General features: G+C 36.6%; 2 protein-coding genes across 2 annotated transcripts; both read right to left on the bottom strand.

The window, feature by feature from the left end:
• Positions 1 to 6,031: 6,031 nt before the first annotated feature.
• Positions 6,032 to 7,515, bottom strand: LOC109237899 (60S ribosomal protein L6-like). The gene is made up of 2 exons (XM_019404295.1): positions 6,921 to 7,515; positions 6,032 to 6,353 (listed from the first exon to the last, which is right to left on the bottom strand). Exons 1-2 carry the CDS (start codon positions 7,452 to 7,454, stop codon positions 6,195 to 6,197), a joined length of 693 nt encoding a protein of 230 aa, XP_019259840.1. The 5' UTR covers positions 7,455 to 7,515; the 3' UTR covers positions 6,032 to 6,194.
• A 2,237-nt stretch (positions 7,516 to 9,752) lies between these two features.
• Positions 9,753 to 16,824, bottom strand: LOC109237898 (phosphoribosylglycinamide formyltransferase, chloroplastic). Its single transcript, XM_019404294.1, has 5 exons — positions 16,293 to 16,824; positions 14,847 to 14,958; positions 13,748 to 13,924; positions 10,917 to 11,043; positions 9,753 to 10,217 (listed from the first exon to the last, which is right to left on the bottom strand). Exons 1-5 carry the CDS (start codon positions 16,684 to 16,686, stop codon positions 10,104 to 10,106), a joined length of 924 nt encoding a protein of 307 aa, XP_019259839.1. The 5' UTR covers positions 16,687 to 16,824; the 3' UTR covers positions 9,753 to 10,103.
• Between the last annotated feature and the right edge of the window lie 805 nt (positions 16,825 to 17,629).

Here is a 17,629-nt window from a genome sequence, read left to right as displayed (position 1 = left end):
AAACGGGACGAAATGGCCGTCCCGTCCCATCCCGTGTCCCGTTTAACATTGGCCCATCCCATTTAACTTGAAGCGGGACGGGACGGGACGGGACCGGGACGGGACGCGGGACGGGACGGGACGGGGGACTTTTGTTATAAAGTAGTTCAAAGGGAGTTTTAGGGTGGCCATGAGAAGAGGGTAGTCTGTTTATGATATATGTTGCACATTGAATGCATTCACCCCAGTATTTTATAGGTAGTTTTGATTGGAATAGAAGTGCCCTGGCAGTTTCTAGGAGATATTTGTGTTTTCTTTCCACTATGCCATTCTGTTGGGGTGTATAAGGGCAAGTCTTTTGATGGATTATGCCTTTAGATTGGAAAAACATGTTTGCTTCTGTACTGGTGAACTCTGACCCATTGTCAGACCTGGTTATCTTGATTTTTGTGTTAAACTGGGTTTCAACCATAGAGACAAATGTTTTCAAGACTTGTAATGCATTGCTTTGGATGAAAGAAGGTTGGTCCAAGTAGACCTACTATAGTCATCCACCAATGTAAAGAAGTATTTGTAGTTATCATGGGTTGTCACATGGTAAGGTCCCCATATGTCTATGTGTAGAACTTGGAATATTTTTGTGGAAAAGTTTATTTTCTGGGGAAATGGCAGTCTTCCTTGTTTGGCCATTGGACAAATAGAGCAGAGAAAAGGCTATTTTGGGGAAAAGGAAATTGGGATAGAGGTAATCCCTCTCATTTTGACAAAGGGTACATGCCTAAGTCTATTGTGCCACAAAACATTGAGATCATGGGATACAGAAGATGATACAGAAGAATTCAGACTAACATTTGTATTATTCAAACATGGGACATTTACATGTGGAGGGAAAGATACACACTTATTTGTGGACAATGAACTATGTACATGTGAATTAGTGTGACAATGTGAGTTGTGTGTGCAAAGAGAATTACTGGCAGAGGAACCTGAATACTTGTTTCTCAGACATTTTGGGCAAAGAAGATATAGCCCATCACAAGCTTTACCAATCTCCAGAGGCCTCTTCATTGAAGGGGCCTGCAGAACACAAAGGTTGTTAGTGAAAGCCACTAGGCTCCTAGGATTCACACTAGTCAGACCATGAATGGAAATGAGATTGTATCTAAATGAGGGTACAAACATTACTTTATGCAAAGTGATATCAGGCACAAGAGTTACACTACCAATTTCAGTTACTTTCACTTTGTATCCATTTGGTAAAACAACTAAGAGAGGATAAGGTAATGTTATAATGTTGGTCAGTAAGGTTTTATTGAAAGTCCCCCTGAGTCCAGAATCCAAGACTCAGCCTTGTTTTTGAGACACTGACATGACAATTTACCAAAATCTATAGAGGAAGTGCAGACTATTATACCTGCAAAGTTCACAGCTCCATTGATAGAATTGTTGACAGTTGCATTGTCTCCTCCATTACCAGATTGAAAGTGTTGAAGCAAATTCAGAATTTGTCCGTAATGCTCCTTTGACAGGCTGATGTTTTGGTCTGTGTTCAAGTCACTTTGTTCTTCTCCTTTGTTATTCAGAAGAATGATCTCCATGCACATTGGCACTATTCTCTTTCCTTTATTAAAGTTCTGGTTGCGATTAAAACCCTGGTTCTGGTTGAATTGTTGATTTGGATTGTAATTTTGATTGCGAAGGTATCCAAAATTCTCAGGGTAGCCATGTGGTTTGAAACATTTGTCCTTGGTGTGCCCTGGCTTCTTACAGTAATCACACATAGGTCTCCCCCTTCCTTGTCTAGCATGATTGTTGTTATTAGGTGAATAGTTGGTTCTATAGCCACTAGATCTGGAACTGGTAACATTTATGGAGGTTGATTCAACGAACAGCTGAGTATGTGGTTTGATTTTCCTTTGCTTCTCATCTTGTATTAGGAGAGAAAAGGCTTGAGCAAGATTAGGGAGTGGGTTCATCATGAGGATGCTACCTCGGATCACAGTGTATGTTTCATTTAGCCCCATGAGAAATTGTATTAATCGCCTATCCTGTTCAGCTTTGTAAAAAATTTCCTTTGCTCCACAGGTGCAGTTACATGTGCATTGGGATTTCTTGCTTAAGGTGCTCAACTCTTCCCAGAGCCTCTTCAATTTGGTATAGTAGCTGGTAATGTCAAGAGTTCCCTGAGATGTAGCATTTATTTCCTTTTGTATTTGGTATAATCTGGCTCCATTCGTCTGTTCATACCTGTCTTCCAGCTCGATCCATAACTCCATGGCATCATTTGCCTATTCAACGCTATCTGCTATCTCTTTTGACAGGGAATTAAGGATCCACGAAGTCACCATGTCATCACAACGTTCCCACTGGCGAAATGTGGGTGACTGGGGATTTGGGCGCTTGCATTCGCCATTTATGAACCCTAGCTTGTTCTTCACTGATAGACCTCGCAATACACTGCGCCTCCATGAACGGTAGCCAACGCCACTGAAGGCGACGGAGACAAGCATAGCTCCGGGATTGTCCGATGGGTGCAAATACAAAGGATCACCAGGATCAATTCCGGAATTTCCTGGAACTCCGACATGCACAGCGGTGCTAGTCGCATCGCTCAAATCACCGACGGCCATCGGTAATTAAGATGAGATGTGTGATTATTGTACCTTAGAAGTGAAATCCCCTTCTCCGACGCGAAATTAGGGCAAAAATGAAACTTCTTCCGACGAACAATCGAGTTGAAAGAAAACTTAAAAATGACGGACACAAAGGAGAGAGAAAGTGACAGAGATATAACAGATTGGAACGGCAAGCTCTGATACCATGTCAATTGTCTGAATTAGAAGCTAGCTCGAGCTTTTACAGCTATGGAGGTCACTATGAGAGGGGAGAGAGAGAGAAGATTCTAGAAGAGGGAGAAGAAACAGAAATTAGAAAATAACCCTCAAAACTGTATTAACAACCGGAAATGTAACATATATACATGTCCTAACTAAACAACTGGAAATGAATATCTAATCTAGCCACTTTACAATATACTAACCACTTTACATAATTAACCAATAATCTCAATAAAATCACAATTTGTTTGTACTGCAAGCGAGAAGGGCATGATGTCGAGTCTTGTTTCCAACTGATAGGATATCCAGAGTGGTGGACCAACAAACCTCGCCCCAATACACCTGGGCGTGGTGGAGGTGGAAACCGTGGGACTGGTGGAAGTCGTGACAAGGAGCAAACGCACATGCCAATGTTGTCCAAGCACCTAGAAATGAAGGAGAACAGGGATCCATAATTGATGCTGATAGAAAAGGTTTTACTGGCCTTAGTGATGACTGATGAGCAATGGAACAAGTTGATAGGAATGTTGAGCACACACAAAAGTGACGGTAATGAGAGAATGTTCGGGTAAGAAAAATTTTCTCTCTTGGATTATTGACAGTGGCGCTTCTCACCATATGACTGGAGCATATGCTTGCCTAGAAAAAGTTCGTGATATAGAACTGTGGTCGCTCAGTTTACTCACAAAATTTGTGTTTTACAGGAACTAAATACGAGGAGGCTGATTGAAGCAACTGAACAACTTGAGGGGCTTTACTAGCTCAAAGGAGTGGCGTTGGCTCATGCTTGCAAGACAACGATTGCTGCTTCCTTTGAACTAATAATTGTTGATGATTGCTCTCGTATTTGTTGAATGACAAACGTATGATTGTTTTTGTTCTTAGAAAATTTATAGTGATGATTCAAAGGCAATTTGAGAAAAATATAAAAATTGTTAGAAGTAACAATAGGAGTGAATTTGTGTGCATGAAAAATTATCTTAAAGAACATGAAATTTTGCATCAGACTTCTTGTGTCCCCAACAGAATGGCCGAGTTGAAAGAAAGCATCGCCTTATTCTTAATGTGGCAAGAGCATTACGACTTCAAGAAAGCAGAAAATGTATGTTTGTGGGATACCCATTCAAAAAGAAAGGATGGAGATTGTATGATTTGTGGGATACTCATTATATATGGTTTGCTAAACAGGCTGCTTCATTAAAGGGGTATGGATTCAAACGATCTTGTTCAGATTACTCTTTATTCACATTTCGAGATGGTCCAGTTCAATTAATTATTCTCATCTATGTGGATGATCTCATTATTTCTGGTATTGATAAGACAGCAGTACAAAAATTCAAAGATTATTTGAATAGATGTTTTCATACGAAGGACTTGAGGAAATTGAAATACTTTCTTGGTATTGAAGTGGACGCAATCCAGATAGTATTTTCTTGTGTCAACGTAAGTATGCTTTGGATATTATATCTGAGACTGGTCTGCTTGCGGCTAAACCAGCCAATACTCCTCTTGAATAAAATCACAAGCTAGCTTTAGCTACAGGAGATGACATTGAAGATCCCGGTCAGTTTCGACGACTAGTTGGGCGACTTATTTACTTGACAATTACTAGACCTGATTTGTCATATTGAGCATTTAATTCAATATAATTTTTTTTATAGGTTCGCTTCACAGCTGATGTGGGGGAATTCATACGCAGTCAACCACCTAATGAGTTGGCCGAGGCAATCCAACTTTCGGACGAGGATGCTGAAAGAACACTCCTTGAGTACTTTATATATATACTTTGAACTAGACAATAGAACTAGTTTTCGAATGAGCTTGTAATAAGCGTTAACTTAGTTTTGTTAGCTTAATGTTTTAGTTCTATTGATCTTTATATTTTGTTGCTTTTTAGTGTTGTTGTTGGCATAAAATGCCTGTTTAGGATATTTGGTATAAGCTGGCAGGTGGCGTAGCAGCCAAAACAGGCAGTTTCTGCCAAAAATATACCAAGAAAAGCGACCAACTTTGGTCTCAAGTTGGTCGCTTTTCACTTAAATAAAAATAATTTTCTGGGCAGTAGCGACCAGTCTTGGTCGCTATTCTATTTTAAAAAAATAATTTCTGATAATTTTGCAACGAACGTTGGTCACTTAGACTTAAAAAACTAATTTAGGATTGCTCTGTATCTTTTTACACTATATATATATATATATATAAAAATCTTTATACATATTTAACGAGTTTTCTAATACAAATATGGAATCTATACAGAAGTTACTGGGTGCATCAGTAGCTCCACCCCTGCCGATGACTAGGATCAAATGAATGCTTTGATAGAGATAAATCCAAACAAGTCAAATCGAATAATTCCATAATACAAATCAGAGGATACTTATGCCTTCTTCTAATGAAATTATGCATTGCATGCTTTAGAGGGTAAAAGGGAACACATAAGTACACAATGGTATAATTCAATGAGTGAATGTCAAGTCTAGATAGTATGGACATAATTTTGATACAGGGGCTAACCTATCAGAGTTTCAAGGAAGACTTAAAGATTATCTAAGATGCCAGAAATGTCTAATCTTGTCAACATTAAAGATAATCTTATGAATACACTACTCATACTATAAAATGTCTACTCAGGGCATATCGAAGAGAGATATCGCTACATAAATATCTTCTCAAACGTATGTATAGAGCACTGAAAGGCGAAAAGCTGTAATGTATGTGTACTGTAAGCACCTATAGACGCAAACTGCCGGAAACCAAAGCAGTGAGCCTGGAAAGTGCATAGATGATTGATTTTAGAGAAGGGTCTCTAGAAATGCTAAATTCTATGCATTTCCTTCTTCTCCCCTTCTCATCTAGCAGACTAAAATGCACAACATAGAATACAACATAGCCGTAGAAGAAATGATTCATAACCATTACACAAAAATGTAAGAAGTTCGGTAAGCAGATATGCTGACAAAGAACAACAACCGGCCAGTAAACTCCTCAAATGAAAGCTTTTGTATTGCTACAGCCACCTTGGCAGTCAAGATCAAGGGTATTGAATTTCACCCTTCTCTTGGTACATGTAGCTTTTCAAAATTAACCCACTAAGCTCAAGCATTAATTTCTATATAACACAATAACAAGGAAAACATCAGGCGCTAATCGCAATTCAAGACTAACCAATTCACCCTAATCAATTGAGCTCGAGCATTAACATTTATAACCCAACATCAAGATAAAGGAAGAGCAAATCTCACATTGCAGCCAACTTAAGATGTTTATAGCCAACAAAATCCTCAATACAACGACTAAAAGCAGGTCCAAAACAGAACATAAACCAAAATAAATCTAACAAAATCAATTTCATAAAGAGTATTTTAAACATCTCACAGCCTAAAAGACAAGCTCATGGGGTTTCATGCCCGACTTGAGGGAGAACCTAGCTGACAAATAAGCCTTCAATTCAGGAACACATTCAACGGCCTTGATCAATGATTCATCCACAGCTTTCTGATCATCCTTCTTTTCCTGAGGAAGCACATTCTTCTTCTCCTACAATACACCAACACATACAAAACAGATGAAAAAAACTCATCAAAAACAGTGATCAATCTTTAATCAAACAATAAACAAAAAAGATCCCATCCTTGGGCATATAAACATAAAGATTCATTAAAGGAACAAACAGATTCAATCTTTAAGTACAGAAAGGAGAAATACAAGTAAATAAAAAAATTACTAAAACCAAAAACATGACTCGATATTAAATAATGCAAATAAGAAAATGGTCCAATCTTTAGGCGCAAAATGAACAGTGAGACAGAATCCTTAAGCATATAATAATGAGCATGAAGTACATTCTATAGACTATAAAGCTAATATGAGCAAATAGATTCAATCATCAAAATTATAAAATGAAAAAAAAAATCCATACCTTAAGCATAAAATGAGCAAATAGATTCAAATTATAATTATAAAATGAGCAAAAAGATCCATTTCTTAGGCATATAATGAACATAAAGATCCATTCATTAATCACATAATGAACAAACAGATTCAACATTAAGCAGAAAATGAGTAAAAAAGATTAAAACTTTAAGCTTAAAAATGCAAACAAACCTCTTTCTTGTCTTCAAAGAACTCTCCCTCACCCTTCTTCTGTTTCTTCTCAGCTTGCTTAGCAAAATACTTATCGTCAAACTTCTCAACATTCACACCAGAAATATCCACTTTAGTTGAAGTACCAATAACATAAGCTTGATTCACACGCCTCAAAGGAACACCATTAAGCTTAAATGGTCCACTCACAAGTAAAAGCCCAGATTTAAGCTGTTTCAAAAACACAACTCTCTTACCCTTAAACCTACCAGCAAGGATAATAAGCACAGTTCCAGGTGTAATACTTGCTCTGAGTTTCGTAGGTTTTGGTTTGTGTTTGTTGACAAGGGGTTTTGCCACGTCATCGGCTGGGTAAAATTTGGGTGGTTTGACGGCCGGTGGTGCAGCGGCGGCGGCTTTTTGGTGGACGGGGAAAGAGCCGCCATTTTTCTTCTTGATTGCCCATAGACCCTTTTTGTGGTACATCTTGGAACGGGAAAGTTTTCCCACTCCACGAATCAGCTCTGGATTACGGGGACTCTTCTTTGCGGCCATTGCTGAAAGTTGAAGCTGTCCTTTGCTTTTGCAGTTTGCTGATTCAATAAAACCCTAAACCTAGTAATGCGGTTTTATATATGGAGCAGTGAGGGTTTGTGTGAGAGTGAGTGAGATCTGGGCCTTTTGTTTCTGCATATGGGGCTAAATGGGCTAAGAGACCAATTTCTTATGTGGGCTGAGCTAGATGATTACTCATTCTACGATTTGCTAATAAGTTGACAATTCAATCGAGAAATTTTAGGGAGAAATTCAAAAATAGCCAGATTTACAAGTGGTCATTCAAAAATAGCCATTTTCATGTAAAGATAAATTTGAACGAAAACACTGTTCAAAATTCGTAAAAATACTCCAGTATAGTATACTGAAATTCTAGTAAATATACTGGAACTCCAGTACATTATACTGGAGTTCCAGTATAATATACCGATCCAGCATAATATACTGGAGATTGGAGCACAGGTGCTCCAATCTCCAGTATATTATACTAGAACTTTCTGCGTGTTGGAGTTCCAGCATAATATGCTGGAAGTTCATACACAGGTACACCGATCTCCAGCATATTATGCTGGAACTTTTCCGTGTTGCAGCAAAATAGTGGCTATTTTTTAATTACTTTACAAACGCTGGCTATTTTTGAATCAGTCCAAAAACTGGCTAGCCCGTGTTATTTTTACGAATTTTTAGCCGCTCCCAACACTAATAGACGACAAAAATGTGTGTTTTTTATGAGTATTATATATAAAAAAGCATATTTTTACATTTTTCGGTTAGCAAATATAATTAGTTTCAGTCAACCGGCCAGTTTTAAATTTTGTACAATTCATTTCAATCCTTCAAAAGCGGGTAAAATTCAAAAATAGCCATTTCTGGACTTGTAACTGAAGATAGCCACAAATTCAAAAGTTATTGAAAAATAGTTAGTTATGTTGGATGAAATCCAAGATACTAGCATAGTATTTCACCTTTTTTTAAAGTTCAAATCATGAAAGTATCCTTAATTTTTCACCTTTTAAGTTCAAAATCCATGAAAGTGTGCGTACCAAACAATCCCTCCAGTTTGCTTAGGACTAAGAGCCGTTTGGCTTAGCTGATTTAGAGTAGCTGATAAGCATTATGTACCGAAAAGCAATTTTAAGTGATGGTGCTGATTTAAAAAAATAAGCAGTTACGTGTTTGGATAAAAGTGCTGAAATTAATACTATGCAGCTAAAGAACTAGGTATACGAAGAGTTTTGTTTTAAAAAAGAAGTATTTTAGGGATAGAATAGTAAATATTTTGGTCAAACTTAAAGTGCTTATAAGCTGAAATTTGATAAGTTGGGGGAGACCAACTTATGGCTTTTGACTTTTTTTTGGGTTATAAGCACTTTTAATTTTACCAAACGCGTAGATAAGCCAAAAAGTGTTTATAAGCCAGTTTGACCAGCTTATAAGCTTAGCCAAACACCCTCTAAAATAATCACCACATATTCACTAGCTTATTGAGCAACCGAAGAGTGTCCAAGTACTAGGCAGAAACTCAAGGAAGGAATAGCTTTCCTTTTTCATATTTGAACAATTCTCTATTTAGTTTCTTGACTACTCAAATGGCGCCATTAACTAGAAAATTTAGAAAATTAAAATTTGGGAGTAATAAACTAGCTAAATGGCAGTGTCAGGAGCAATTGTCACACTAAACTAAGCAACTTAACTTTAACAATTACTCCCTCCGTTTCACTTTTAGTTGTCCACTTTAGTCTTTACACTCCCTTTAAGAAAAAATAAATGAAATATATATTTTACGATTTTACCCATAATAATGATATCATTTCCAAAAGTGTTAGGGAAATTGTTTGGAGAATAAGCAGTTAATGATAAGGGTAAAACAGGAAAAAAGATTATCTTTCTTTTGATTTAGTATAACGAACAAGTAAAAGTGAAAATATATTTTTAATATAGTGGACAAGTAAAAGTGAACGGAGGAAGTAATAAATTACATATCACTTAGAGGGTGTTTGGATTGGCTTATTTTAAGTGTTTATTGGCTTTTAAGCACCTTTTTAGTGTGTGTGGTGTTTGGCAATGATAAAAAGTGCTTAAAAGCACTTACTTTTAGGCAAAAAGTACAAAAATAAGCCGAAAGCCAAAAGTTGGATATTACCAACTTATAACTTTTGGTTTTTAGCTTAAAAGCTAGTACTTTTTATAAGTCAATCCAAACATCCTCTTAATCATGGCTAAGTAAATAAATGCATGCACGTAGGACAAATATCTCGAATTAATGTAAATATCAAGTGCGGATAAGTTTTTATTATCTCAGAAGAATAGCTTCAATATTATGAGAAATATAGATATCTGCATACACTCCAAGGTTTCAACTCAAATATATAATATCCAGCAATGTGGAGCAACATCAAGCTATTTCTTAAATAAGTGAAAACATAAAAAAGATTAACCATAGTGATACAAAAGCTCAAGGAGTACAATATTCATCTGTATCATAAACAAGCAAATTTTCTATGGTATATTGGTCAGATGAGCAATTAAGGAAATTGGTAGACCTTCCATTAGGAATCCACACCAAAATTATGTTAGCATCAAGGCAAAATTTCTGCAACTCCACATGCAGAATTACTGACTTTTAGGCTTTGTTGATTTGCCATTTTGCTACTTGTAGTGGTTGGGATCTTCTTTGCTCTGGATAAGAGGGACGCCATCTTGGCGCCACACTATTCTCTCTTCACATAATGCTGCCGCTACTTCCACGTATAGTTTATGCTCCTGCTAAGGAAGTGTGTTAGCAGGGGCGTATGTAGCTCTATAACACTGGGTTCAATTGAACCCATTTCGATGCGGAGTATAAATTTATGTACAAAAATCACTATAATCGCAATAAATTATAGATATGAACCCATAACTTTAAGGATATAATGAGTTCAGTAGTAAGAACCTTAAATGTTGAACCCACAAGAGTTAAATCCTGGATCTGCCTCTGTGTGTTAGTACAAAATGTTGCAGGGAAAAGAAGGAAATGGACAAGCGATGGAACAAAAGTGGTTATTAATGCATGCCAAATAATTAAGCAGAAATGCAAGCCACAGAGTGCAAGTAGTAGCAATATTGAAAAAAAGGGAAGATAATGATTATTATTCATGATCTAAGACCATACATGTTGATTTAAAAAAAATAAAACAAAGTTGCTAATCGTTTGTTTAATGGATACACAGATTGACAGGATATGCTGAATTAAAACACTGAAAAAGCGCACATGAAGAAATCCATAAGGAACGAAGCAGTCTCCTATTAATATAGGAACCCGGCGTGGAACATAAGGTAGGATCTAAAAAGAAGGGGAAAGAAAATAAAAGATTGAGAACTATGACCGATAGGTTATTTTTAAGTGCAACATGAAATGTTCAACTTGATTGTGACAACAATGATATTAATCATAACAAGAAATGTGTAAAAGAAATTCATGACCTCCTGAAGAACCCTTGCTGCAAGTGTATCTGCTGTGTCGTTAGCCAGCACAGGCACAACCCGTTGAGCAAGAATACGTCCAGTGTCATAATGCTCATCAACAAAATGGATTGTTGGACCAGAATACCTACAGTTTGGCAAAGAGCAGATAGAGACAAAAATGAGTTGCTTATGCTTAGAACTTGAAACCTGTAGACACGTGTAGGAGTTAAAATGAGGATCCAAAGCATTAAAGACAGAGAAAACTAAACCCATCCAACAGCAGCTACTGAGATCAAAGTTAAGTGCTTAATGCTGTAAAGGGTGGAGGACATAAACTAAAATATGCAGCAACTAGGTCACAGGCAACAATACAACAACAACAAAAACGACGACCCAGATAAATCCCGCTAGTGGGGTCTGGGGAGGGTAGTGTGTATGCAGACCTTACCCCTATATCGGCATGAAACAATGAAGTAAACAATTAATCACCAATTCTGGTCAATTATGATAGGAATTGTCATTAACAATTCATGACAATTCACTGGAAATTCCAAGATAATGCAGTAAGGACACTCAACTCAAAATAGGGGTCTAAATCTGCATGGTAAAAACTAGCAATAGAAAGGTTTGCTTGGAGAATGTGAATCCTCAACATTTCAACAAAAAGATGCTACATTGTCTGATAAGATCTTAAATATGTTCCGAGATCACATTTCACATGCATTTAAATTTAATAGAAATAGAAATAGATACTTCAAATCCGAAAGCAATGGGTTAAGCGATTGTTGGTATTTAACTTACAGAGAAAACACAAGTCACATAGAGTATTAGCTCTTCAACTAAGCACTCAATTTACAATTTACAAGCTGAATGGTGGTACTATTTCTTGTTCAGCAACAAGCTAATGTGCTTTGGTTTTGCCTCCTGCAAAAGCAGAGCTAATTTTGCATGTTTTGAGATAATTGGACAGGAAAATTCATGCGCTCTATAGACTTGTGAAGGAGCGGATATCTTCCATCAGCAGTTCTTACAAAGATGTGTTTCTAAAGAGTGAATACAAATTTATCTCATGAGCTCATTCCCTTTATGCAGGGATTCCAAGAAAGAGCTAGTCATATCATATGCACTTATTTGAATTAGGGACGAAAACTAAAGTGTGTTTGAACTTGGATTGACTGCTCTTTATTGAATTTCAGGGCACTTTCCAGGCATATATTTAATTGATCGAAGAGAAAAACTACGAACAACCAGCTTCTGACATCTACTTTTTTTAGTCTCTTATATTATTGACTTGGGTAGCATTGTACACTGAAGTTGGAGTTAGCAACCAAGGGGGATCCATATTACGAGCATTGATGTGGCTGCTTTCGACTTCCACTATAAACGTATAGCTGTAAATTGTTAAAATGTATCTGTGTGTGCGTCTAAAGTAAAACACCTTTGCTAATCCTATTTCTGGACCTGCCTTTGCTAACAACTCGACATCATCAATGGACATAATAAGTCCAATTATATACAGACACGCTTTCAAATATGGTACAGCTGAGCACTGTTCAGATCAGAAAAAAAAAAGCTGTTGCAGATCGATGGATTAGAAGTCTCAATTTAGAGAACCCCATTTAATGACTCTAGTAACAAACAGGAAATGACTTAATACAACTTTCTATGGGGCATAGAAGCAGGGAAGCTTCTTGTTGGCTGTCAGTCTCCAGCCAAAATTCAAACCAAGTTAAAGAGTTAAATAAGTTTACAGTTGACCATACCCCAAAAAATGCAACAGAAACAGAACAAAGTACTAGGAGTTTAAGCATTCTTTCAGGGAACCCATAACGAGACGTAGAATCGTTGGGAGCAATGACAAGGAAATTAACATAATGGCTTATAAACCCAAATATTTTGGCAAAACGACATAATAAATCATTGGCTGCTACTGAATGCTCGAGCTTACTAAACTAAAAATTTCCCTCAATCCAACCTCTTTGTCTTTAGAATAGAAAAAGTTCCATATGGGTCAGATTTATTGTAAGCTATATTCCTCATCATTGCATGTGTCCTACAACATTGCACAGATTAATAATCTCTCTCCCACTCGCCTGCCACCACTAAAAGAAAAGAAGATAAAGGAAAATATCAAATTAATAACTTTTTTATAAGGTAAGGCAAAAATGAAACAGGTGTTGAAGGACTATTAGTGTTCTTAAAAGCCATTGCTTCTTTGCTTAAAGCAATGAAGTAATGTGAAGTGAAGGTTCATCGCTTCATGGGCGACGATATGTGCTTCAGAGAAGTGTGTGCTTCAAACATTGATGCACAAAGTGATACCAACGAGAAATGGCCAATTCTTTGAGTCTCAACTTTAAGGAATTGGATTAACAACGGTATTGTGCTATTGGATATTGAAATTAGTAATTTGAAAGGAATTTGATTAGTGTAGTACAATTTTTATTTTTATTTTGTTTTTGAAATATTTTAAGAGATTACTGTAGTACTAAATTCGTATACGTATAATATTTTAAAATTTGTCATAAATTCTGCACTTCACTCCTTGTTTTTCACTTCAAACCCCGCAGACCTCATAGCTATTTTGTGCATTTTACTTTTAAAAACGTTGGACTATTAGGCCTTCCAGGCCTAGTTAAGAATCTCAAACACATGATACTTTAAAGACAAAGTATAGCAAATGGCGCCTGAAACAGACCCTTTTCAGTACACATGACAGTTTTTCTTTACTTTTTACTTATCATGGCAAAGTATTCTTTTTAGTTTGAAGTTAACAACTGAAAAATTAAAGATAAAGAAGATACATGATACTTGATTAACAAGAAAAATTTCATCTTTATTTTACATACCTAGCTCCAGAAGCAATGACTGCTGTATGCACCTTCATGCCATAGTAGCCTTTGCCTCCAAAAGCTGGAAGAAGTGACGGATGAATATTAAATATTGATCTTGGAAATGCTTGGACCAACTCAGTAGGGATAAGCTTTAAGTACCCGGCTAAAAGAATGAAGTCGATATTGTAGGTTCTGTAAACAAATGTTAATATAAGATATCTGGAAAGAATATGAAGTAAAAACTTCAGTAAAGCAAGGGAGAAAACAAAGACATCAACTTAACGGGGCACGGACAGGGTATTCACCGTACAAAAAGCTAAAGCAGATAACTTGAGAGAGCAAAGTCACTAGATAATTCATGTCATACTCATACACTAGATAACCAACCAATCCCCTTTTCGATGATTTATCTATCGTCATTCAGATGACTAATAAGAGTGAAAAGTATCCATACAGAGAAGACAGCATAATAGCAAGCAATATAGACGTTATCATGATTTACTTGTTTTTGTTCACGTTTCATTTCCCATTTTTTCCGTGATCGTCTTCTTGCTCCAAGTAGAAGAAAGCAAGGGCAAAACGAAAAGGATGACCAAAAATAAAGAAAGGTGAGCAAAAAGAGAAGCGCTTAACAGAACAACTCTAAAGTTTAAAATAACCAGAAGTAGTGTCCAAATAGGTGAAAATTTTATAATAGTTTGCAGGTGAGCAGAAGAAAAACAGTGAAAGGTGACAAAAATAAATGCAGCTGAGAGAAAAACAGAAATATTTGGCAGATGTGCAGCTTAAGAAAACCAAAAGCAGATCCATATCGAGCACAAAGAACTACCATATCTTAAACCTCATCTAACTTTTGTATATATAATCTTCATTTTATCTCAAAAGCAAATATCCTCAGCAATCAGCAGCAGTACAAGTATATTTCCTTCTATTCAGATACCACTTTTCTCCTGCTAATTAGCCAAAAGGAAAAAGAAAAGAAAAACACCAGACACAGAGGAACTGCTTGCGGCACGACATAACTACAGGGAAGACAAAATCATTTTTGCACAAAATGTACAACCGCTCATGTGGTCAGGTCAATAGAGGAGTCACGGATAGAAAAGAACAGAACCTTAGAGCACCCACGAGATCCTCCTCCGACAAACCCTCAGATGTATCCTTTGCTTTAGGAAACAAAATAACAGGGATGCCTCGCTCCCTTGCATACTTTGCACCTCCACAATCTGCATTTCATTACAAAAAATATCTGAGTGAAAGATGAGTGACAACTAGGAGAAGACAATTGAATAGGCATATCTTCGGGTATAAACTGGGGTAAATGTGAGTTTTAGAATTTCAAAAGGTTTAGTCTTATTCCTGTGTAGTTCTTCAAAGGATAGATACGCACTCGAAATTCACGAGTATAGGCAATATTCCACCAAATAACACTAGAGCAATCCACATACTCACAAAATTATCCGTACTACAAGGAAATTATACTAATAGCATATGGAAACTTTGGTTGAAACGGATATCTCTGAAATTTTCAAGTGCTTCCACCACAGATTTATCAACCTGATGTTGTATTAAGAATTCTCACCAAAATTGGGCGCCAATGTGATTTCAATCTTCAACACAGCATAACACATTCATGAAGTCATAAAATAATAAAATATGAGGAAGAAAGAAACAAAAGAAGGAATACAGATGAAGGCTGAAGCAAAAACTTAGAATAAAATTTCATTTTTTGGTAAATTAATCAAGAAAGTTGCAATGCAAATAGGCTAAATTTACAAGTTTTCTCTAAAGCTCAGAGCTTTACCAAAATCTCAAAGGGGCAGGGACCAAAAACCAACTACAAATATTCTTGACTTACAACAATAACAACAACTACTACTACTATGCCTTAGTTCCAAATAAGTCGGGGTCGGCTATATGAATCCTCACTGACTATGTTACTCCAATTAAACTCATCCCATGCCAATATTATGCAAATATAAGTAAAATTAGAAGTTTTATACATTTTCTAAAAGTATACATTTCTGAAAGGCTAAACCACTCCAGAAAGCATAGGACATACACTAAAAGCGCTAACGCCTAAAACATAAACCAACTAATATGTATCCCCTATATCCAGCTACAAAATCTGTTAAAGCTCAGAGCTTTACCAAAATCTCAGATAGGCAAGGAGTCAGGGACCAAAAGCCAACTAAAATAATCTTGAAATACAACAATAACAACAACAACTACTACTACTTCTACTACGATTTAGTCCCAATCACATTTAGGTCGGCTATATGAATTCTCACCGACCATATTACTCCATTTAAACACATCTCGTGCCAATATCATGCAAATATAAGTAAAAAGAATTAGAAGTTCTCTATATTTTCTAAACTATAAATCTCTGAAAGGCTAAGCTATTAGCTCCTAAAGTAATAGGCGTGGACCAATGTAGACCTGCATAATCTGTTAAAACTCAGAAGTTTACCAAAAATCTCAAACAAGCAGGGACCAAAAACCAACTAAAATAAATCTTGAAATAAGCAGAAAAATAATAATTTCCCAAAAAACTTACCATGTTTATTGGTAACAAGAACAGCTACTTCTCCATGAACTGTACCCTCAATAGTTGCTTCATAAATTGACCTGAAATTTGAACCTCCACCTGATACAAAAACTGCCAGCTTCTTCTTTTTAAGTTCTTTGCTCATAGTATTATTAGGAACTGTAACAGATTCTTTTTCTATTCCTTGCAAACAATTTGTACACTGGAAATTTTTCTTGGTGGGCAAAGGCAAAACTTTAGGAGAAAAAGAAAAATGGGGTTGTAAGAAAAACCCTTTAAGGGTAAGATTATTTGGTGAAGTATAAGAAAAAGATGGTATCTTAAAGATTGAATTTTTTTTGGTTTGAATTGGTGAAGTGGATAAAGTGGAGGAAAGTCCAAAAGACAATTTTTGAGCTTCCATTAGTGAGGTAGCAGAAGGCGGGGGGGGGGGGGGGGAAGCGGAGGTGGAACGGCAGAAGTGACGGCGGGAGGCGGCGAAAGGCGGGAAGGGGTGGTGCGGCGGAGAGAAGTGAATTTTTGTCCAATTATTATTATTTGCAATATAGTTAAAAGTGGTTGTACTAATTTTGATGGGGTGATTTTCGCAGTAATTATTTTTTCCTTTCTGTTTTTTTTTCTTTCTGTGTGGGGCCAAAAGTAGATAAATTAACCCTTTCCCATGATTTTAAAAAAGGCAGAATAACCTCGTAGACACTTGTACTTGTTCGGTTTTGATATCCCGGTCCTTTTACTTCACAAAGTTTCATCCAAACACTTATAGTTGTTCAAAAGTAATATTTTAAACCCCTCTGACCGTTAACCATGTCTATGTGGCAACTTAACAGTTGAGTTGGACAAAATACATGTATTTCACGCGTCGAAGGAGCGTGAAGGTAAATATCTAAACAAGAAATAATTAAAATAAGAAAAGATAAAAGGAAAAAGAAAAGACAAGAATTAAACAAATTTAAGAAAAAGGTCAAAGAGGGTTTCTCTTTCATGTTCCTCTCTCCCCTCCGTTCCTCCACTCCCTCCTCCCCCTCCCCCCAAACCCCAAACCCAAAACCCACTGGAATATCGTGGTCGCCCCAAATCTGAAGACGCCCCAGATTGAGCAACTTTTAATGGCTCTCTTCTTCTTCTTCTTCTCCATTTTTTGATTTTTTTGTTTGTTTATATGTATACATTAAAAAAGAAAAAAAGGACAAAGTTTTGGCTGGAAATCGTTTGATGCCATTTGGGTTGAGATTGTTTGCGATTTGTTGCCAATGCTGCCATAACTTCATTTTTTTTTAATTTACCATCTCGATCTGTAAATTATGTTTAAAACATTATGTTGTCTCCACATTAAGCTTGCAGAAGCT

The sequence above is a fragment of the Nicotiana attenuata genome, unplaced genomic scaffold (assembly GCF_001879085.1).
Source record: "Nicotiana attenuata strain UT unplaced genomic scaffold, NIATTr2, whole genome shotgun sequence".
NCBI classification, from domain to species: domain Eukaryota; kingdom Viridiplantae; phylum Streptophyta; class Magnoliopsida; order Solanales; family Solanaceae; genus Nicotiana; species Nicotiana attenuata.
This window is presented reverse-complemented; position numbering and strand designations above follow the sequence as displayed.

What these genes read in the sequence shown, in the direction of transcription:
- LOC109237899 (XM_019404295.1), bottom strand. Translation starts at nt 7,454, where the DNA reads ATGGCCGCAAAGAAGAGTCCCCGTAATCCAGAGCTGATTCGTGGAGTG. An exon ending in TCTTTGAAGACAAGAAAGAG is followed by an intron (nt 6,354 to 6,920) that starts GTTTGTTTGCAT and finishes GGTGTATTGTAG; the next exon opens with GAGAAGAAGAATGTGCTTCC.
- LOC109237898 (XM_019404294.1), bottom strand. Translation starts at nt 16,686, where the DNA reads ATGGAAGCTCAAAAATTGTCTTTTGGACTTTCCTCCACTTTATCCACT. An exon ending in TCTTGTTACCAATAAACATG is followed by an intron (nt 14,959 to 16,292) that starts GTAAGTTTTTTG and finishes AATGAAATGCAG; the next exon opens with ATTGTGGAGGTGCAAAGTAT. An exon ending in GTCATTGCTTCTGGAGCTAG is followed by an intron (nt 11,044 to 13,747) that starts GTATGTAAAATA and finishes GCCAAACTGTAG; the next exon opens with GTATTCTGGTCCAACAATCC.